Source organism: Ranitomeya imitator, chromosome 3 (genome assembly GCF_032444005.1).
Source record: "Ranitomeya imitator isolate aRanImi1 chromosome 3, aRanImi1.pri, whole genome shotgun sequence".
Taxonomy (NCBI): domain Eukaryota; kingdom Metazoa; phylum Chordata; class Amphibia; order Anura; family Dendrobatidae; genus Ranitomeya; species Ranitomeya imitator.
In genome coordinates, this window is record NC_091284.1 from 759,720,617 (window position 1) to 759,744,113 (window position 23,497).

The 23,497-nt window shown below is 43.3% G+C and overlaps 1 protein-coding gene across 1 annotated transcript in view; it reads right to left on the reverse strand.

The window, feature by feature from the left end:
• Positions 1–1,870: 1,870 nt before the first annotated feature.
• B3GLCT (beta 3-glucosyltransferase) overlaps positions 1,871–23,497 on the reverse strand; it is a 715,243-nt gene continuing 693,616 nt past the window's right edge. Inside the window, exons 14-15 of the mRNA XM_069759003.1 lie at positions 9,376–9,520; positions 1,871–2,951 (exon numbers count right to left, since the gene is read on the reverse strand). Coding sequence (XP_069615104.1) covers positions 2,790–2,951; positions 9,376–9,520 — 307 coding nt within the window. The 3' untranslated portion in view covers positions 1,871–2,789. The remainder of the gene's footprint in view (positions 2,952–9,375; positions 9,521–23,497) is intronic.

Below are 23,497 nucleotides of genomic sequence, written 5' to 3' on the forward strand. Positions count from 1 at the left end.
TGGGGTAAGATCATGCATATTAACAATTAAATTACAGCTTGGTTCCATTATTCGGTATTAGGCTGGTACTGATTGCAAACATTGGGCCAATTGTTAGGTCTCTGGCTGCCAGAATAACCTGTGGTAGATAGCAATCCAAAGCCCGTTATTCTGCCAAACATCTGTAGCTGCAGGGGGAAAGGCTGGATGTGTATTACACCACAACTGCATGAGTACAGTGGACAATACTCATAATATAATTATGTCAGATACATCCATCATGTTGCGAGAATAGATATATCCATCATTCAGCATTAAAGGGAACCAGACATCGGGCAGCATGAATCAGAGCCTGGCTGCACGTTTCCAGAAAGGGAAGTCTTTCTCTGAAAATGCCCAAACCAGGGAAAACTCTGGCTACGGTTCCCTGAAAGATCCTTAAAGTATATTTTCTCTCAGATGTTGGGGCATTCCAGAGAAGGTTACACATGGCTGATTTCATCCAGGCTCTTATTTATGCTGCTCACGGTTTGATCAGAATGAATCAAGGGACAGGTTACCTTTAAAGGGTTGAAATGAAAAAGCCATTAGACAAAATTTGTGTGGTTTCCAAAAACGAGAAGATCCTTGTTTTGTAATCTCACACAACCTCTGTAACGCTGCCTAGAACTACGTAGTCTTGATTGGTAACAGACATCTGTCTATGGAAAAGGTTCTTAGAAATTACTAAATATAATGGAAAAAATGACAAATAACTTGTGAAGCACAGAAAAGGATAAATATTGAGTCATCTGCTCATTACTGGAGGTTTCAAACCTTTCTCTATGGTTGGACCCTAAAGAACATCCTTTGAGCCTTTGTACTCATCTGTGAGGATGACCCTTCGGTTTGGACCCACAAGAACATGCTATGTGTTCGCCACCTCTTTTGTAAAGACATTACGTCCTCTCATGACTCAGTATGAAAATCACTAATGGCTGACGGGAAGCAGAGTCTTAAAACATGCCAGTCATTGGAAAAACCACGAGGAGAATCTCCAGAACTGCCATTTACCTAAGGCTAGTTTCACACTAGCGTTCAGCAGGGCTGCGGATGAAAGCCTTCTTCCTCCGTGAAGCCCTGCCTACTGCCACGCCTCTTCCTTCAGCTCCACCTACGTCTGCATGCGTCCTGCGTACCCTATCTTTAACATTGGGTACGCAGGTCATGCAGATGCCTCCGCATGCGTCGTTTTGAAGCTGCGCCGACCGCAACAAAAAGCAACATGTTGTGTTTGACGCAGGTCAGCGTACCGTCAAGGCGACACATGCGGAGGCATCCGCATGGCCTGCGTACCCAATGTTAAAGAAAGGTACGCAGGACGCATGCAGACGTAGGCGGAGCTGAAGGAAGAGGTGCGACAATAGGCAGGGCTTCACAGAGGAAGAAGGCTTCATCCGCAGTCCTGCCGAACGCTAGTGTGAAACTAGCCTTAAACACGTCATTAATATTAACTGGTTCTTCACCATTGCCAATTCTAAACATCTAGATGTAAACGATCAGTTCTTTGGATACTTTTATGGCTTTGTTTTTATGCTGTGGCTCCTTCAGACAGCATAAGCTTGAAAGGATTGCTGCAATTTTTTTCCTCACATCGAATACAGATGAGAAAAAAATACTCCGATCTGCACCGCCTCACTAAATAACATCGGTGCGAATGCAGTCCCTTCTTTAATCGGATTGCACTGGTCTGAGTTATACGCTCGTGTGAGCGAGACCTAATAGAAAATAACACCATGAGACCATCACTTGAAGAAATACTAAAAGAACGACCTTGACTCTCTTGAAAAATATTACAAGTGCCTATTAGATTTCTGATGGGACATCGATCCAGGAATGTATTCAGATATTTGGAATCTGGAATTTATTTAATCAAAACTACAGAACCAACTAAAGTAAGTGATACATTAATGGAATGGGGGTCCCTACCCCAACTTCATGCTGCTCTCGGATCGGGTAGGAAAAACCTGGTTACAGAGTTCCTTTAAAATTGAAATTTCGGTTTTAGTTATAGAGTTGTTGCAGTCATTTTTTGCCAAAATTTGACAAAATTCTTAGGGAAAAAAAAACAATAGACCTTTCATTGTTAAGATGCACTCTTGGTAAATTCTGCCCCACAATGCGATGCTCAACGATCTGATGGCTACACGTTTGTAGTCCATTTAAAGAAGGTGGATCTAAGACTTCACGACTATGTTCTTTGTCACAAACTGTTGCTCACTATGATCGACCAGACGAGAGCTAGAAAGGGCAGGACCCTCTGCAAATTTTCACAGATGTTAACTCCAAGATGACACTACTTTGGTTGAATATTTTCTAAAAGGTTCAACAAGAAAATTTGTAGTTTTTGTAGGTCTCTTAAAGGGACTAGAATAAAGATCTTATCCATTGGTTGTGCCTAATAGATAAGTTCTATTTGCTTAAATGACAATGAATTGCAATATCAGACCCTGCCAATGGACAACAGCGGCGCTGTTTCCTAATCCAAGTTAACCCCTTTATTAAAATGTATGTTATTAGCATCATCCATCTTACCAATTTGTACACAACAATTACGCAGGATGACTATGGCCATGTCAAGTCCAGAACCCCTATTTCATAGATTACCATTAAGATTACTGAAGCACGGACGTCCATTAATAGTTCCATAGGAACGATGGGGAGGCTCAATCTCACAAATACGGCTTCTTCCCGCAGCTTGGTCAACTCTGAAAGTGGTGTACCTAAAAAACCATTCGTATTTCTTGTGCAGTTTATGGCATGTTGTGATCTCACAGTTCTTCTTTTACACGTTTTCTCTTTTTTGGTTCTTCACTTTTATCTTGTGCCAGCCAGGAGTTGTACACTTTGACGGGATCAATATTCCAGTGCTTGTGAAATGATACGGGAACTTGGTGGGAAAGGTAATCTTTAGAATAGTCGTTTGGTCTTGCCTAAAAATAAAAAACTAATAAGTAAGGCAATCTTTTTGAAGTCAACTATAAAACTAGAACAGATTTACTTAGAACATTTTTTTTCATGCCACCATACAAGAAATATTTATCCACTGGGCAACTAAGCCAGGTCGTTATTGTCTCCTTTCAGATACAAACAATTTAAGGCCCCCTTTACATGTCCGTTAGAGAATTCCATCTTCAACTTGCTTAACTGTTCACAATAACAGTCATTTTGACCAGGGGTGCCCAAACTTTTACCTGTCACTGTGTATGCCCTTTTTTCTTCTCTTTTTTTTTTCCTCTTGCTTTTCTCCTTACATCGCTATTTAATTTTTTTTGCGCCCACTTGATTTTATGAAAGCTCAAATACAAATGTATAGTAATAGGGCTGATTTTCTGCATTGTGAATTACTGCAATCTTTGAACAACTGCTCTCAGATGAGTAACTTGAAGCATATGGGCCTCGATACAAAATCTGTAGCAGAGTCCAGTTACCTTTCATGTGCCATTTAATATACTGGCTTCCTCATTTGGGACATATTGGTCTTCTTAGCTTCAGGGCCTGGGTGCAACTGCTATAGCTACTTTATTGACACTTTTATAGAAGTAAGGTCCCAAACCAACTATCTGGTCACGAAGGGTGTGGGATTCCAAATATGAAATATACATGTGTATATATAGACATCTATATATGAATATATACTGTATATATGTATACATATTACACATAGACAGACATAGCTATAGATATACACATCTCTATATATACACTGCTAAAAAAATAAAGGGAATACTTAAACAATACAATGTACAGATGCATCTCACAAAATTAGAATATCATCAAAAGGTTCATTTATTTCAGCTCTTCAATACAAAAAGTGAAACTCGTTATATAGAGTAATTACAGAGTGATCTATTTCAAATTATTATTACTTTTAATGTTGATTATTATGGCTTACAGCCAATGAAAACCCAAATGTCATTATTTCAGTAAATTAGAATACTTTATAACACCAGCTTGAAAAATGATTTTAAAATCCGAAATGTTGGCCTACTGAAATGTATGTTCAGTAAATGCACTCAGTACTTGGTCGGGGCTCCTTTTGCATCAATTACTGCATCAATGCGGCGTGGCATGGAGGCGATCAGCCTGTGGCACTGCTGAGGTGCTATGGAAGCCCAGGTTACTGTGATAGCAGCCTTCAGCTCATTTGCATTGTGGGGTCTGGTGTTTCTCATCTTCCTCTTGGCAATTCACCATAGATTCTCTATGAGGTTAAGGTCAGGCAAGTTTGCTGGCCAATCAAGCACAGTGATACTGTTGTTTTTAAACCAGGTATTGGTACTTTTGACAGTGTGGACAAGTGCCAAGTCCTGCTGGAGAATGGAATTTACTGTACATCTCAAAAAAGCTTGAGGAAAGTATGAAATGCTCTAAAATTTCCTGGTAGACGGCTGTACCGTCTTTTGTCTTGATAAAACACAGTGGACCTTCATCAGCACATGACTTGGCTCACACTATACCTCAAGCAACTTGGATTGTGCGCCTCTCCACTCTTCCTCCAGACTCTGGGACCTTGGTTTCCAAATGAAATGCAAAATTTACTTTCATCTGAAAACAACACCTTGGACCACTGAGCAACAGTCCAGTTCTTTTTCTCCTTGGCCCAGGTAAGACGCTTTTTGTGTTGTCCATTGGTCATGAGTCGCTTGACACAATTAATGCGACACTTGTAGCCCATGTCCTGGATACATCTGTGTGTGGTGGCTCTTGAAGCAATGACTCCAGCAGCAGTCCACTCCTTGTGAATCTCCAACAAATTTTTGAAGGGCCTTTTCTTAACCATCCTTTCAAGGCTGCGGTTATCCTTGTAGCTTGTGCACCTTTTTCTATCACACTTTTTCCTTCCACTCAACTTTCCATTAATATGCTTGGATACTGCATTCTGTGAACAGCCAGCTTCTTTAGCAATGACCTTTTGTGGCTTACCCTCCTTGTGAAGTGTGCCAATGACTGCCTTCTGGGCATCTGTCAAGTCAGCAGTCTTCCCCATGATTGTGGAGCCTACTGAAACAGACTAAGAGACCTTTTTAAACACTTAGGAAGCCTTTGCAGGTGTTTTATGTTAATAATTCTAATTTACTGATATAATGACTTTTGGGTTTTCATTGGCTATAAGCCATAATCATCAACATTAACAGAAATAAATACTTGAAATAGATCACTCTGTTTGAATTGACTATATATGAGTTTCACTTTTTGTATTGAAGAACTGAAATAAATTAACTTTATGATGATTTTCTAATTTTGTGAGAAGCACCTGTGTGTGTGTGTGTGTGTGTATATATATATATATACATATATATATATATATATAAACACGCAGTGACCGAGCAAATGCTCGTACTCCCCTTTCTCTGACTTTTCTTCATATTATTTATTCTGTCACATCCATTCTTCATTTACTTGGTTTCAGCAATTGTAATGGAGAAAACAGCCTGAATCTCTGCTACCAACAATGGCTAAATAAAGCCAAACTCAATTGTGATCTTAGTGTCCAACACTAGATTTATTATGATGTGTATTACGGTCAGTACAACATGTTCTCAGCTGTAGATAACAGCGTCTCTAACAGAACAACCATTATTGTGTATTAAATGATGAGAACGCCTCAAAAATACATAAATAAATGTGATTATTGCATTTACACGCACCGGAAATTGAATGTAATTAGATTAAAGAGAAGCCAATTTTTTCACTGTGATCAGAGCATTCATGTAATGTTTAGAAAACCGCCCAGCGTCCTCTGCACTTTTTCTCATCTCCAAATTTTTGGTATCAGATGACCAACTTTTAATTAAAAAAAACAACTAAACACAACAAACTGATATTGCGATACATTGTCAGGAGTTGTTCATGCTCCATGTACCCATATGTGTATATCCATCCACAGTGGTTGTGATGTTTGTTGCAGCCTACTGAGGTTTTGCTACTGTCATGATCGTATTACATTAGTATGAGAAATGAAAAATATTTAGAATTGAGAGTCCTCAGTGGTTGATACCTTTTACTGGCTAACTGAAAAGATGGTAAAAAATTGCAAGCTTTTGAGACTACTCAGGTCTCTTCATCAGGCAAAGACAAAGAAATTCTGAAGAATCACATATTTATGCACAGCATAGAGAAAAAAAAACCATCGATAAGACAGGTGACATGAAGCAGAATCACCATGAGTGATAAACAGTTATGTCCATGAATATTGGACCAGTTCTTAGATAAGGAATGTTATATTGTCGTCTGATTGAGGTCTGGTTCTGTTGTGATGACCCCACATAGTCTGAGGGGCAAGTTCCTTAGTTGATGTAAAAAGACATAAATCCATGCGACACATTCATTTCTGCACTTAGACTGTCAAAGGTCGTCATCAGATTATATTCCCATACTCTTCTGTCTCTCTTAGATTTGAAGCTACCTTTTAATACAAGTAATTTCATGTCCATAATGTTATGATTTGGGAGACAAAAATGTATTGCCACAGGTAGATCCATTCTTTTTTCTCTCATTGTGTGGCGGTGAGAATTCATTCATGTTCTAAGCTTTTGCCCTGTCTCCCCCACATACAGACCCCCAGTTGGACATTTAGTACAAATAATTAGGTACACCACATTAGAAGTGTTGCAGCTAAAAGTACCTGGTATCTTGTAGTCCTGATATGAATTGGGGATCTTTATCTTGTCTGTGTTCATTATAAATGGACAGGTTTTACATTTTTTCTGATTGCAAGGAAAGGTACCTGCAGCTGTTGGAGAGGACAGGGAGCTCTTGACAATGATGCTTCTTAGATTTGGGGGCTGGGAGCTCCCCATGCACGGAAAGTACAACCTTACTACTGCATTCAATATCAGGAGCTCTGCGCTTGTTTTCTATTCAATCTGGGATTGAGAGTCCAGTGGTCTGTCCTAATTAGTGATTAAAAATTATCTCTACAAACATGCTCAATGAAAAGGTTGTCAATCGAAATAGGACTGGCCAGTAGACTCATAAAACCACCATGGAAAAGGAATTAAAAAAATGCACAAACAGGTTATACTGCATATTTCCCTATAAAAGTATACATCAATCTGCTCATCTCCTCCTGATTTATAACATACGGTCTGCAGCAGTTCAACGTGACAGGTTGAACTGCTGCATAGTTTTGTGGAAAAAGATTCAGTATCACTTGTAAACGTTCTTGTTTCCTTTGTGGTACTAAGTCCCTGCTCATTCTGTGCTTAGGAGTCATGTGGGCTGACACACTTTTCCCTGTATGAGTGTGCATACATATAGAACTGTCAATCAATAAGTAGGACAACCCACATGACTCCAAAGTGTAAAAAGGACAAGGATACAACAAAGAATTAGGATAATGCAGGCTCCATCACAGACATACATGACTGATTTTCTAGCAATTTTTCAGACCTTCCTGTTCAAGTACATACTGTGGCTTGAAAAAGAATTCACCCCTTGACATTTTTGTGTTCTGCTACCTCACAAATTTCACTGTCTTTATTTTGAGGGTTTGCATCAGTTCATGTAAAAACATGCCTACAACTGTGAACATTTGGTTTTCTTTTTTTTTTGTGAAACCATTAACAAATAGGACAAAATAGCTGAAAACTTCAATGTGCATAACTATTCAACCCCTAAAGCCAGTACTCTGTAGAGCGTCCTTTTGCAGCAATTACAGCTGCAAGTCACTATGGATAAGTATCTATGATCTTTCCACGTCAAGTTAGATAATTTCCTCTGGTGAACAGCAATCTTAAAGTCTGACCACAGATTCTCAATTAGTTTAAGGACTGGGCTTTGATTAGGCCACTCCAAAGCATTTACACATTTCTCCTTTAACCACTCGAGTACTGCTTTAGCAGTATGCTTTGGGTCATTGTCTTGATTGTAGGCGAACCTTCGTCCCAGTCTCAAATCACTGACAGACAAACAGATTTTGGTCAACAATATTTCCCCCGGGATCAATAAAGAGTATAGTATCGTATATCCCTGTATTTCGCGACATCCATCTTTCCCTTGACACGGACCATTTTCCCTGTCCCTGCTGCCGAAAAACATCCCCAAAGCATGATTCTTTCACCACCATGTTTCACTGTGAGGATGGAGTTATAGGGGTGATGTACTATGTTGGTTTGTTGCCAGACATAACATTTGTCTTGGTGGCCAAAAAGTGACATTTTAGTCTCATCTGACCACAGAACCTTCCCTCCATGCAATTAGGAAGCCTTACAATTTTTGTGTGTAAACAAAGACTTTTTTCTGCCACTGTTCCTTAAAGGCCACCTCTACGGAGTGTACGGTTTATTGTGGTTGTATTGACAGATACTCCAGTCTCGGCTTGGACACTACCCAGGTCCTTCAGAGTTACCTTTGGTCCCTAGGTTGCGAGTTTGGTAGAGTGGTCCTCTCTTGGCAGGTTTGTTGTGGTATCATGTTCTTTCCATTTGTTGATAATGGATTTGGCGGTGTTCTGGGGATCATCAGAAATTGAGATTTTTTTTAAATTTTTTTTTATAACCCAACCCTGACTTGTACTTTTCAGCAAAATTGTCCCTGACTTGTTTGGAGATCTACTTGGTCTTCATGGTGTTTGGTTAGTATTACCTCTTGCTTAATGGTGTTTCATCCCATAAATTTAATTTATACCTATGTTTTTCTCATTTCACTTCACTAACTGAGAATATTTAGTGCTGGTGCATTACACACAAATCGGATTACAAAAATTTTTAAACACGGGTTGTAATGTAATAAAATAAATGAAAACCAAAGGGGGTGAAAACTTTCGCTAGGCACTCTATAATAATAATAATCTTTATTTTTATATAGCGCTAACATATTCCGCAGCGCTTTACATTTTGCACACATTATCACTCTATGGTTTGGTGTGGCCATGGCATAACACAGGATCCTCTGTATGGCCATCACAGATAAACAATTCAGTGAAGGCGGAACTAGACAACAAAACTGTTAGGCCATATGCAAGCGTTCAGTATTTGGTCAGTATTTTACCTCAGTATTTATAAGCCAAAACCAGGCGTGGAACAATCAGAGAAGTATAATAGAAACACGTCACCACTACTGCATGTTTCATCAACTAAGTTTTGGCTTACAAATACTGATGTAAAATGCTAGCCAAATACTGAACGCGTGAACAAGGCCTTAGAGGATGTGTCATGCTCACAGAAGGGCCCCACGCATTGTGTTACCGCCACCTCATTGGCATTTGAACCTAAAGAAGGTTTTCCACAAATCGAACTCACGGATTTTTAAACTAAAAAGATGTCTCTTCCCGATGCAAGGCCCTCTACTAGGACCTGTGTTGAAATTGAAATAGAATTTAACAGACTCCTTTTAAAAACATTCCCCTCTTACCTGATGGAATAGGGGGCTGTGGGTGACTGAGATCCCCAGGCCACTGGCGCACATCCCGAGAACCATATCATCGGGGGCATCATTGCTGTAACACCGACATTTACTGCCAACGAAGTCCTTGACAGCCGGTCTGCTGAAAACCATACTAGGGAAAACCGCAGAAAGATTCTCAGATTACATTCTGTGCTGGAAACAACCAAAGGATTACTGTATAATATACCTTTTTTATTTTACTGATTAAACCTTTATTGTACTGATGTGTATTTTTATGTACATGATAAAGGGGGCTGCCATTTTGCTTAAGCTGCTACTCCTATTTGCATTTACAGCAGCCACATGGAAATGTTAGAAAATGCTCTCTTGGTCTCCATATAAGAGTGTTATGTGCATGTGCTGTGTCTTGTGCAAAGGTGACCATGCAATAACGGAAAAAAGGAGCTATTCTCATGATCTATTGCTGATGGCGGATTCGGCATTGTCTGCCTCTAGTTTTATGATAGAGGTGTTCACTTTCATGATAATTCCCTTGATGAACATGCTTGCTTAACTCACATAAGTGGTTGTAGACACACCAATGCTTGGCTACTTTTTTGTTCGTGCTGAGCCGGCGTGTGCTGACAGAGGCCACCAACCTGAGATGATGTGGGTGTCAGGAAATCACCATTTTGGGGATGGCTGCTGACCCCAGAAATGGAACCCATCTCTATTAGACATTCATTGAAAAACATGTAGATTATTCCATGAACGTCTAAAATCGGAATTCCCATTTTAGGCTAAGTGCACATGAAGTTTGTGGCCAATGTCAGGTGTCTACACTCAAAGATATGAGCCCGACAGTAAATACGGACTGGAAGGACGCCATGGCATATGTCCACCATAGGGATCCACTGCAAAATTATGTATACTATGTGGTTTACATTTTAGGCAGTGTATCTCTACATAAGGAAGTGTAAGTCTGTAGCATTTTTCTATACAGGTGTCACACACAGTGTGGGAAGACTAAATGCAATACGAGGGGAAAAGTGGTAGGAAACCCAAATGCTAGGGAAAGGGGAAGTGGAGACCCCTAGGCAGATCTAATAGCACCCTGCCTCCTCTACTGTCCATATATTGGTTCCACACCAATCGCAGAGCATGAACCTAATTCCTGTATATCCCTACAGCTAGGCCCTGAATAGGGAAGGGGGGGTGTCATCGGCACTGGTCAGTCCCACTGTACACTAAAGAGAAGAAGGGAGACAAACTGGGGGAAGAAACTTAGCTTGAGCAGACTCAGAGATGTAACACAAAATGTCCTAGAACACCATCAGAGAGGAAGTTAGCCGATTGCTATAGCTCCAAGCCTTCACAAGGGAAAATATGAATATCACTGGCGACTCCCTGAAGCAGACTGGGAGTCTATAAACACCCAGGTCTAGGTGTCTCGATTAAAGACGGCGGGAGGTTGCCATTGGATCCAAAAGTCAGAAGGATTAAGAAGGCATCTGCAATGCCAAACGCAGAGACCTTCTGCAGCCAGATTCAGAGCGACTGTCTGTAGCATCTGACGCACCCGTGACAACAGGGAATGAAATTATATGCAAACTCCTACCAGGCAAAAAGTGGCCAAAATAACACACTTTTAGCCTCTGCTTGGTAAATTAGAGTTTACCATAATGCTTTTTTCGGCATATAATTTTGGCTACGTGCATAAATATAGCACACCTAGTGTAAAAGTCACATATACTTATATGTACGTGTTTTTATTTTATCATTTCAGCGTTGGAGTTGTGCCTCTAATGTAAGTTCCCTGAGCCTAGTAATATATTTACCAGTCTGTTTTTCCTAGCGTCACTCCGGTCCCTCATCGCCATCTTGCATCCTCAAGTTCTGAGTGATCAGAAATCAGAGGTAACGATCACAAGCTCTCAATGTAATTCTGCGATAACCTTGTTCTGGCACTTATAGATTTGTATTGAGTTGTGATTTACAGAGCCGATACAACATGTCACAAACTGCTGAAGACCAACTGGAGCGGCGCCGATAAAAGTTAGAGTAAGTATAAGACTTGGTGCAGGGAAATTAGATTAGTAGCATCACTCCAGCACTGCAATAAAATAAAAAACAATGCAGTAGAGGTGCTTTAACCCCTTTACCCCCAAGGGTGGTTTGCACGTTAATGACCGGGCCAATTTTTACAATTCTGACCACTGTCCCTTTATGAGGTTATAACTCTGGAACGCTTCAACGGATCCCAGTGAATCTGACATTGTTTTCTCGTGACATATTGTACTTCATGAGAATGGTAAAAATTCTTTGATAGTACCTGCGTTTATTTGTGAAAAAAAACGGAAATTTGGCGAAAATTATGAAAATTTCGCAATTTTCCAACTTTGAATTTTTATGCAATTAAATCACAGAGATATGTCACACAAACTACTTAATAAGTAACATTTCCCATATGTCTACTTTACATCAGCACAATTTTGGAACCAACATTTTTTTTTGTTAGGGAGTTATAAGGGTTAAAAGTTGACCAGCAATTTCTCATTTCTACAACACCATTTTTTTTTAAGGAACCACATCTCATTTGAAGTCATTTTGAGGGGTCTATATGATAGAAAATACCCAAGTGTGACACCATTCTAAAAACTACACCCCTCAAGGTGCTCAAAACCATATTCAAGAAGTTTATTAACCCTTCTGGTGCTTCACAGGAATTTTTTGAATGTTTAAATAAAAATGAACATTTAACTTTTTTTCACAAAAAATTTAATTCAGCTCCAATTTGTTTTATTTTACCAAGGGTAACAGGAGAAAATGGACCCCAAACATTGTTGTACAATTTGTCCTGAGTACACCAATACCCCACATGTGGGGGTAAACCACTGTTTGGGGGCATGGCAGAGCTCGGAAGCGAAGGAGCGCCATTTGACTTTTCAATGCAAAATTGACTGGAATTGAGATGGGACGCCATGTTTCGTTTGGAGAGCCCCTGATGTGCCTAAACATTGAAACCCCCCACAAGTGACACCATTTTGGAAAGTAGACCCCCTAAGGAACTTATCTAGAGGTGTGATGAGCACTTTGACCCACCAAGTGCTTCACAGAAGTTTATAATGTAGAACCGTAAAAATAAAAAATCATATTTTTTCACAAAAATTATCTTTTCACCCCCAATTTTTTATTTTCCCAAGGGTAAGAGAAGAAATTGGACCCCAAAAGTTGTTGTACAATTTGTCCTGAGTACGCTGATAACCCATATGTGGGGGTAAACCACTGTTTGGGCAGATGGGAGAGCTCGGAAGGGAAGAAGTGCCGTTTGTAGAGTTGAGCGACCTTGACCTTTTTAGAGTCGAGCCGGGTTTTGCGAAACCCGACTATGTCCAAAGTCGGGTCGAGTGAAATCGGCCGATTATGACGTAAAGTCGGGATCGACCGAAACACGAAACCCAATGCAAGTCAATGGGGCAGCATAGTCGGCAGTGAGTGGGGGCCAGGAAAACACCTAGAGTGCCCATTTTAATGTCAAAACCATCCATTCTTCTTAATGAAGCTTGTCAAGCGTAATTTACCTTATAATAATTGGAAGGCATTTGAAATTGGGGGTCATTTGGCTAAAGTTGTGGGGGGTAGGGCTGGTTCAAGTAATTAGTGGGCCCAGGAAATCTGGACCACGTCACGGCAGTGGAGCAGGGAGAGGTAAGTATTTCAACTTTGCAAGTGCTGTGAACCTGAGCAAGCAGGGGGGGCCCACTCGTTGGCATTGGCACTGGCACAGGGCCCCTCAAAGTACAGCGGTGTGTTTGCACGGCGGGGGCGCCTCCCACCGGCAGCAACACTTTTGCGTACTATGAGAGGCCCTGTGCCAGTGACGTCGCCAACTAGTATTCCTCCCCCCACCTGATGAAGGAACCTGCACTTTCATCTGCACCTTCCTCTTTGTCCCCGTGTAAGGTGGTATGGTATGCGGGAAGAGCAACCTGACTTTCAGCAGGGTCACAATGTTGTTGTGTAGCGTGCACGGGGAATGTTGCGTTATGGGTCAATGTACCAGCAGACTCATCTATCACTGGCTGGGCAATGGGCACGATGAAGTGGAAACACAGATATAGGCCCAAAGAAGAAAGTGGGCTAAATGCAGTTCAAAATTGGTAACACAGGAATAACCAGGGGGCATTGCAGTGGAGGACAACTGGAATGAGAGGCTGACACAGAGAGTAGGGCCAAATCAGTAAGTAGTCGAAATGCAGTTCAAAATTGGCAACCGTAGTAAACAGGCGGCACAGCTTTGTTCAGTGGAGGAGAACAGCAAGGAGTGGCAGACACCGATAGTAGGCCCCAAACCAACTAGTACGCCAAATGCAGTTGTTCCATTTAACCACAATTTAATGAGAGCCTGAAGATAGAAGCTCAGGAAAGGCAACCTGGGGAACACCTTGGAGTGTAACACACCATCTCTCTCCACCCCATACCCATTTTGTATGGCCTAATGCAGTGTACTTTTCTACAACTACTAAACGAGAGTCGGAAGACCGAAGCAATGGCAAGGAAACCTGGGGAACACCTTAGAGTGTAACACACCCTCTCTCTACACCCCATACCCAATTTGAAGGTCTAATGCAGTGTAGTTTCCAAGAACTACTAAACGAGAGCCGGAAGATCGAAGCTCAGGAAAGGCAACCTGGGGAACACCTTGGAGTGTAACACACCCTCTCGCTACACCCCATACCCAATTTGAAGGCCTAATGCAGCGTAGTTTCCAACAACTACTAAACGAGAGCCGGAAGATCGAAGCTCAGGAAAGGCAACCTGGGGAACACCTTGGAGTGTAACAAACCCTCTCTCTACACCCCATACCCAATTTGTAGGCCTAATGCAGCGTAGTTTCCGACAACTACTAAACGAGAGCATGAAGATCGAAGCTCAGGAAAGGCAACCTGGGGAACACCTTGGAGTGTAACACACCCTCTCTCTACACCCCATACCCAATTTGTAGGCCTAATGCAGCGTAGTTTCCGACAACTACTAAACGAGAGCCGGAATATCGAAGCTCAGGAAAGGCAACCTGGGGAACACCTTGGAGTGTAACACACCCTCTCTCTACACCCCATACCCAATTTGAAGGCCTAATGCAGTGTAGTTTCCAAGAACTACTAAACGAGAGCCGGAAGATCGAAGCTCAGGAAAGGCAACCTGGGGAACACCTTGGAGTGGAACACACCATCTCTCTACACCCCATACCCAATTTGAAGGCCTAATGCAGCGTAGTTTCCAACAACTACTAAACGAGAGCCGGTAGATCGAAGCTCAGGAAAGGCAACCTGGGGAACACCTTGGAGTGTAACACAACGTCTCTCTACACCACGGAAGGGATGATTCTTAGGAAGGAAGGCTGTTGGAAATAAGCATTGCGCGTCCGAGGGTGATTAGATTCTTATTAGGTATATACTCACCCTCGGACGCGCCCTGCTTCTTTATTTGGAATGAATGTTTATTTGCAATGTGGTGTTGACTTTCTCTATTATTTTGGTAATTAATGATTTTATTATTTTCATTATTTTGCATCTTCTCGGCAATAATATAAAGAAGACGCGACAGGACAACACTCGGTGGATGCCATATGTGTGTTTTCAATTTAAAAAAACTTTCAGTTAACTACTTGCAGGAGAAAGTAATTGTAGCTGGTGGCCATTTTTAGTACTGTACCAGATTTTAGTTGTGTGTTTGTTTTTAATGTTAAAATGTCTGCATTTGATATCTCACCAGTATTTTCTTTTTTATAAGCAAAATACTTATTTTTATATTTTCTGATGTTGGTTCCAGGGGTACACGGCCAGCAGTGCCCTGGTCAGTGTAGTAGTAGTTGAAAGAATGGACCGCAGACAGGCATCGAAGGCCTAAAATAAAAACACATGGCTGTAGGCAATTTTAAATTGGTTCCAGGGGTACACGGACAGCAGTGGTGTGGTCAGTGGAGGCCTAGTGGAAGGAGTGACCGCAGACAGGCATCGAAGGCCTAAAATAATAACACATGGCTGTAGGCAATTTTAAATTGGTTCCAGGGGTACACGGGCAGCAGTGACCTGGTCAGTGTAGTAGTAGTTGAAAGAATGGACCGCAGACAGGCATCGAAGGCCTAAAATAAAAAAATTGGGCTGGCTGTAGGCAATTTTAAATTGGTTCCAGGGGTACACGGACAGCAGTGGTGTGGTCAGTGGAGGCCTAGTGGAAGGAGTGACCGCAGACAGGCATCGAAGGCCTAAAATAATAACACATGGCTGTAGGCAATTTTAAATTGGTTCCAGGGGTACACGGACAGCAGTGGTGTGGTCAGTGGAGGCCTAGTGGAAGGAGTGACCGCAGACAGGCATCGAAGGCCTAAAATAATAACACATGGCTGTAGGCAATTTTAAATTGGTTCCAGGGGTAGACGGGCAGCAGTGACCTGGTCAGTGTAGTAGTAGTTGAAAGAATGGACCGCAGACAGGCATCGAAGGCCTAAAATAAAAAAATTGGGCTGGCTGTAGGCAATTTTAAATTGGTTCCAGGGGTACACGGGCAGCAGTGACCTGGTCAGTGTAGTAGTAGTTGAAAGAATGGACCGCAGACAGGCATCGAAGGCCTAAAATAAAAAAATTGGGCTGGCTGTAGGCAATTTTAAATTGGTTCCAGGGGTACACGGGCAGCAGTGGTCTGGTCAGTGGAAGTCTAGTGGAAGGAGTGACCGCAGACAGGCTTCCAAGGCCTAACATAACAAACTTGGGCTGGCTGTAGGCACTTTTAAATTGGTTCCAGGGGTACACGGGCAGCAGTGACCTGGTCAGTGTAGTTGTAGTTGAAAGAATGGACCGCAGACAGGCATCGAAGGCCTAAAATAAAAAAATTGGGCTGGCTGTAGGCAATTTTAAATTGGTTCCAGGGGTACACGGGCAGCAGTGGTGTGGTCAGTGGAGGCCTAGTGGAAGGAGTGACCGCAGACAGGCATCGAAGGCCTAAAATAATAACACATGGCTGTAGGCAATTTTAAATTGGTTCCAGGGGTACACGGGCAGCAGTGACCTGGTCAGTGTAGTAGTAGTTGAAAGAATGGACCGCAGACAGGCATCGAAGGCCTAAAATAAAAAAATTGGGCTGGCTGTAGGCAATTTTAAATTGGTTCCAGGGGTACACGGGCAGCAGTGACCTGGTCAGTGTAGTAGTAGTTGAAAGAATGGACCGCAGACAGGCATCGAAGGCCTAAAATAAAAAAATTGGGCTGGCTGTAGGCAATTTTAAATTGGTTCCAGGGGTACACGGGCAGCAGTGGTGTGGTCAGTGGAGGCCTAGTGGAAGGAGTGACCGCAGACAGGCATCGAAGGCCTAAAATAATAACACATGGCTGTAGGCAATTTTAAATTGGTTCCAGGGGTACACGGACAGCAGTGGTGTGGTCAGTGGAGGCCTAGTGGAAGGAGTGACCGCAGACAGGCATCGAAGGCCTAAAATAATAACACATGGCTGTAGGCAATTTTAAATTGGTTCCAGGGGTACACGGGCAGCAGTGACCTGGTCAGTGTAGTAGTAGTTGAAAGAATGGACCGCAGACAGGCATCGAAGGCCTAAAATAAAAAAATTGGGCTGGCTGTAGGCAATTTTAAATTGGTTCCAGGGGTACACGGACAGCAGTGGTGTGGTCAGTGGAGGCCTAGTGGAAGGAGTGACCGCAGACAGGCATCGAAGGCCTAAAATAATAACACATGGCTGTAGGCAATTTTAAATTGGTTCCAGGGGTACACGGACAGCAGTGGTGTGGTCAGTGGAGGCCTAGTGGAAGGAGTGACCGCAGACAGGCTTCCAAGGCCTAACATAACAAACTTGGGCTGGCTGTAGGCACTTTTAAATTGGTTCCAGGGGTACACGGGCAGCAGTGGTCTGGTCAGTGGAAGTCTAGTGGAAGGAGTGACCGCAGACAGGCTTCCAAGGCCTAACATAACAAACTTGGGCTGGCTGTAGGCACTTTTAAATTGGTTCCAGGGGTACACGGGCAGCAGTGACCTGGTCAGTGTAGTAGTAGTTGAAAGAATGGACCGCAGACAGGCTTCGAAGGCCTAACATAACAAACTTGGGCTGGCTGTAGGCACTTTTAAATTGGTTCCAGGGGTACACGGGCAGCAGTGGTCTGGTCAGTGGAAGTCTAGTGGAAGGAGTGACCGCAGACAGGCTTCCAAGGCCTAACATAACAAACTTGGGCTGGCTGTAGGCACTTTTAAATTGGTTCCAGGGGTACACGGGCAGCAGTGATCTGGTCAGTGGAAGTCTAGTGGAAGGAGTGACCGCAGACAGGCTTCGAAGGCCTAACATAACAAAATTGGGCTGGCTGTAGGCACTTTAAATTGGTTCCAGGGGTACATGGGCAGCAGTGTATGGTCAGTGGAAGTCTAGTGGAAGGAGTGACGGCAGACAGTCTTCGAAGGCCTAACATAACAAAATTGGGCTGACTGTAGGCACTTTTAAATTGGTTCCAGGGTAACACGGCCAGCAGTGGCCTGGTCAGTGTAGTAGTTGTAGAAAGAAGGGACCGCAGACAGGCTTCGAAGGCCTAACATAACTAAAATGTCAAAACAATGGTATTGTCAGTGCCAGGCATTGAAGGATGTCAGCGCCTAGACTACACATTGGTGAAGCTGTGAGAGATAATTTTGCTAGTGGTAGAGCACTGTTTGAGCTGGGGGGGGAACTGTCTTGTGGCCGGCGTTACAGGCACAGGGCCCCTCATATTACAACGGTGTGTCTGACGTTGGGTGCGCACCACCACCGCCAGAGACACTTTATTGTACTATGAGGGACCCAGTGGCAGTGCCGTCGACCAAAAGCGGCCACACCCACCTCTTCAGACAAACAGCACTCTCAAGGGTCCAAGCGCAAAGTGGCGATAGCACGGCCCTGTGTGGGGAGTTTGGCCATTTCGTGAGGTGGAAACATGTCGTATGCTGGACAATCAGGTGAAGAAAATTACGAGATTGGAAAAGTCATTCAGAATAGTCCACAGGCAAGACCTTTTCATAGGAAAGCTAGGTGTCAGCCGGGCAGGGTGGGGCAAAAGATTTTGAAATCCAGTTGTGGTTCATTTTAATGAAGGTTAGATCATCTACATTTTGGGTAGCCAGACGAGTCCTTTTTTCTGTTAGTATTGAACCTGCAGCACTGAATACTCTTTCTGATAGGACACTAGCTGCCGGGCAAGCAAGCTCCTGCAATGCATATTCTGCCAATTCTGGCCAGGTGTCTAATTTGGATGCCCAGTAATCAAATGGGAATGACGGTTGAGGGAGAACGTCGATAAGGGATGAAAAATAGTTTGTAACCATACTGGACAAATGTTGTCTCCTGTCACTTTGAATTGATGCTGCAGTACCTGTCCTGTCTGCGGTCATAGAAAAATCACTCCACAACCTGGTCAGAAAACCCCTCTGGCCAACGCCACTTCTGATTTCTGCCCCTCTAACACCTCTGGTCTGCTGGCCCCTGGAGCTCGTGTGAGAACGATCACGGGCGCTGTGTGCAGGGAATGCCAGAAGCAAACGGTCAACAAGAGTTGATTGTTTTGTTGCTAATATTAGTTCCAAGTTCTCATGTGGCATAATATTTTGCAATTTGCCTTTATAGCGAGGATCAAGGAGGCAGGCCAACCAGTAATCGTCATCGTTCATCATTTTTGTAATGCGTGTGTCCCTTTTGAGGATACGCAAGGCATAATCCGCCATGTGGGCCAAAGTTCCCGTTGTCAAATCTGCGGTTGTGCTTGGTTGAGGGGCAGTTGCAGGCAAATCTACGTCACTTGTGTCCCTCAAAAAACCAGAACCCGGCCTTGCCACGCCACCAATTTCCCGTGCCCCCGGGAAAGCTTCCTCATTAAAAATATACTCATCCCCATCATCCTCCTCATCCTCCACCTCCTCTTCGCCCGGTACCTCGTCATGTACACTGCCCTGACCAGACAATCGCTGACTGTCATCAAGGCTTTCCTCTTCCTCTGGTGCAGACGCCTGATCCTTTATGTGCGTCAAACTTTGCATCAGCAGACGCATTAGGGGGATGCTCATGCTTATTATGGCGTTGTCTGCACTAACCAGCCGTGTGCATTCCTCAAAACACTGAAGGACTTGACACATGTCTTGAATCTTCGACCACTGCACACCTGACAACTCCATGTCTGCCATCCTACTGCCTGCCCGTGTATGTGTATCCTCCCACAAAAACATAACAGCCCGCCTCTGTTCGCACAGTCTCTGAAGCATGTGCAGTGTTGAGTTCCACCTTGTTGCAACGTCTATGATTAGGCGATGCTGGGGAAGGTTCAAAGAACGCTGATAGGTCTGCATACGGCTGGAGTGTACAGGCGAACGGCGGATATGTGCGCAAAGTCCACGCACTTTGAGGAGCAGGTCGGATAACCCCGGATAACTTTTCAGGAAGCACTGCACCACCAGGTTTAAGGTGTGAGCCAGGCAAGGAATGTGTTTCAGTTGGGAAAGGGAGATGGCAGCCATGAAATTCCTTCCGTTATCACTCACTACCTTGCCTGCCTCAAGATCTACAGTGCCCAGCCACGACTGCGTTTCTTGCTGCAAGAACTCGGACAGAACTTCCGCGGTGTGTCTATTGTCGCCCAAACACTTCATAGCCAATACAGCCTGCTGACGTATGCCAGTAGCTGCCCCATAATGGGAGACCTGGTGTGCAACAGTGGCAGGTGCGGATGGAGTGTTTGTGCGACTGCGGTCTGTGGACGAGCTCTTGCTTCTGCAGGAGGACGAGGAGGAGGAGGAGGAGGAGGAGGGGGTGCGAACGGCTACAGACAACTGTTTACTAGACCGTGGGCTAGGCAGAACTGTCCCAAACTTGCTGTCCCCTGTGGACCCTGAATCCACCACATTTACCCAGTGTGCCGTGATGGACACGTAACGTCCCTGGCCATGCCTACTGGTCCATGCATCTGTTGTCAGGTGCACCTTTGTGCTCACAGATTGCCTGAGTGCATGGACGATGCGCTCTTTAACATGCTGGTGGAGGGCTGGGATGGCTTTTCTGGAAAAAAAGTGTCGACTGGGTAGCTCGTAGCGTGGTACAGCGTAGTCCATCAGGTCTTTGAAAGCTTCGCTTTCAACTAACCGGTAGGGCATCATCTCTAACGAGATTAGTCTAGCTATGTGGGCGTTCAAACCCTGTGTACGCGGATGCGAGGCTAAGTATTTCCTTTTTCTAACCATAGTCTCATGTAGGGTGAGCTGGACTGGAGAGCTGGAGATCGTGGAACTAGCGGGGGTGCCGGTGGACATGGCAGACTGAGAGACGGTGGGAGATGGTATTGTTGCCGCCGGTGCCCTAGATGCAGTGTTTCCTACTACGAAACTGGTGATTCCCTGACCCTGACTGCTTTGGCCTGGCAAAGATACCTGCACAGATACAGCAGGTGGTGCGCTAAATGGTGGTCCTACACTGCCGGAAGGGATGTTGCGTTGATGACTAGCTTCATTGGCCGAGGGTGCAACAACCTTAAGGGACGTTTGGTAGTTAGTCCAAGCTTTCAAATGCATGGTGGTTAAATGTCTATGCATGCAACTAGTATTGAGACTTTTCAGATTCTGACCTCTGCTTAAGGAAGTAGAACATTTTTGACAGATGACTTTGCGCTGATCAATTGGATGTTGTTTAAAAAAATGCCAGACTGCACTCTTTCTAGCATCGGATACCTTTTCAGGCATTGCAGACTGAGCTTTAACCGGATGGCCACGCTGTCCTCCACCAGGTTTTGGCTTTGCCACGCGTTTTGGGCAAGATACGGGCCCGGCAGATGGAACCTGTGGCGATGTTGATGCCTGCTGCGGCCCCTCCTCCTCCTCTGCTTCAGAACTGCTGCCGCCTGCACCCTGTTCCCCCAATGGCTGCCAATCGGGGTCAAGAACTGGGTCATCTAATAACTCTTCTTGTACCTCCTGCGCAACTTCGTCTGTGTCACCGTGTCGTTCGGTGGTATAGCGTTCGTGATGGGGCAACATAGTCTCATCAGGGTCTGATTCTTGATCAGCACCCTGCGAGGGCAATGTTGTGGTCTGAGTCAAAGGACCAGCATAGTAGTCTGGCTGTGGCTGTGCGTCAGTGCACTCCATGTCAGATTCAATTTGTAATGGGCATGGACTGTTAACTGCTTCACTTTCTAAGCCAGGGACGGTATGTGTAAAGAGCTCCATGGAGTAACCCGTTGTGTCGCCTGCTGCATTCTTCTCTGTTGTTGTTTTTGCTGAAGAGGACAAGGAAGTGACTTGTCCCTGACCGTGAACATCCACTAACGACGCGCTGCTTTTACTTTTACCAGTTTCACGAGATGAGGCAAAAGAGCTAGAGGCTGAGTCAGCAAGATAAGCCAAAACTTGCTCTTGCTGCTCCGGCTTTAAAAGCGGTTTTCCTAATCCCAGAAAAGGGAGCGTTCGAGGCCTTGTGTAGCCGGACGACGAACCTGGCTCCACAGCTCCAGACTTAGGTGCAATATTTTTTCCCCCACGACCACCTGATGCTCCACCACTACCACTACCCTCATTACCAGCTGACAATGAACGCCCCCGGCCACGACCTCTTCCACTAGACTTCCTCATTGTTTTAAAAACGTAACCAAACTAACGTTATTTGTTGCAGTCACACAACTTACACGGTGAGCTATAACTTCAGTATGATTTAGCTACCCCTTTACAGGTTGGTGAGACCACAGCGAAAATCAGGCCCAATGTTACACACTCTTTTTTTGGTGGCTGCAAATTAGAGAGATGCCCCACACGCAGGACTGTCACTGAAGCACAAATGTTAATATTAATGTCACACTATTATTTTTTTTTTATTTTTATTTTTTTCAGGAACACTTTAGAAACCCCCCAAAAAAAAAAAAAAAGATTTTTGCAGGGAGAATTTAGAAAACAAATGTAACAAACTATATGCTTTCTATGGGCCACTGAGTGAGAGATGACGCACACAGGAATCAGGAGTGGCACACAAGCCCAGAGGCCAATATTTTTCTACCAATGATTGATGGAGTTATTTTCTCTGGTAGATTTTGGAACCCAAATCAAGGAAAAAAAATGTAGGCTTTCTATGGACCACAATTGGAGAGAGAGAGAGAGAGAGAGATGGCACACCCAGGAGTCAAGACTGGCACACAAGCAGAAAGGCCAATATTAATCTCCCACTGTTTTTTTTTTTTTTTTTTTTTTTTTTTTTTTTTCAGGGAGACTTTAGAAAAAAAAATAATAAAAAAAATATGATTTTATCAGGAAGAATTTAGAAACCAAATAAAATAAAATGATTTTTTCAGGGAGAATTTATAAAACAAATAAAAACAAAAATAGGCGTTCTATGGCCCACTGACTGAGAGATGACGCACACAGGAGTCAGGAGTGGCACACAAACCCAGAGGCCAATATTTTTCTACCAATGATTGATGTAGTTATTTTCTCTGGTAGATTTTAGAACCCAAATCAAGGAAAAAAAATATAGGCTTTCTATGGACCACAATTGGAGAGAGAGAGAGAGAGAGAGAGAGAGAGAGAGAGAGATGGCACACCCAGGAGTCAAGACTGGCACACAAGCAGAAAGGCCAATATTAATCTCCCACTGTTTTTTTTTTTTTTTTTTTTTTTTTTTTTTTTTCAGGGAGACTTTAGAAAAAAAAATAATAAAAAAAATATGATTTTATCAGGAAGAATTTAGAAACCAAATAAAATAAAATGATATTTTCAGGGAGAATTTATAAAACAAATAAAACCAAAAATAGGCGTTCTATGGCCCACTGACTGAGAGATGACGCACCCAGGAGTCAAGACTGGCACACAAGCAGAAAGGCCAATATTAATCTCCCACTGTTTTTTTTTTTTTTTTTCAGGGAAACTTTAGAAAAAAAAATAATAAAAAAAATGTGATTTTATCAGGAAGAATTTAGAAACCAAATAAAATAAAATGATTTTTTCAGGGAGAATTTAGAAAACAAATAAAACCAAAAATAGGCGTTCTATGGCCCACTGACTGAGAGATGACGCACCCAGGAGTCAAGACTGGCACACAAGCAGAAAGGCCAATATTAATCTCCCACTGTTTTTTTTTTTTTTTTTCAGGG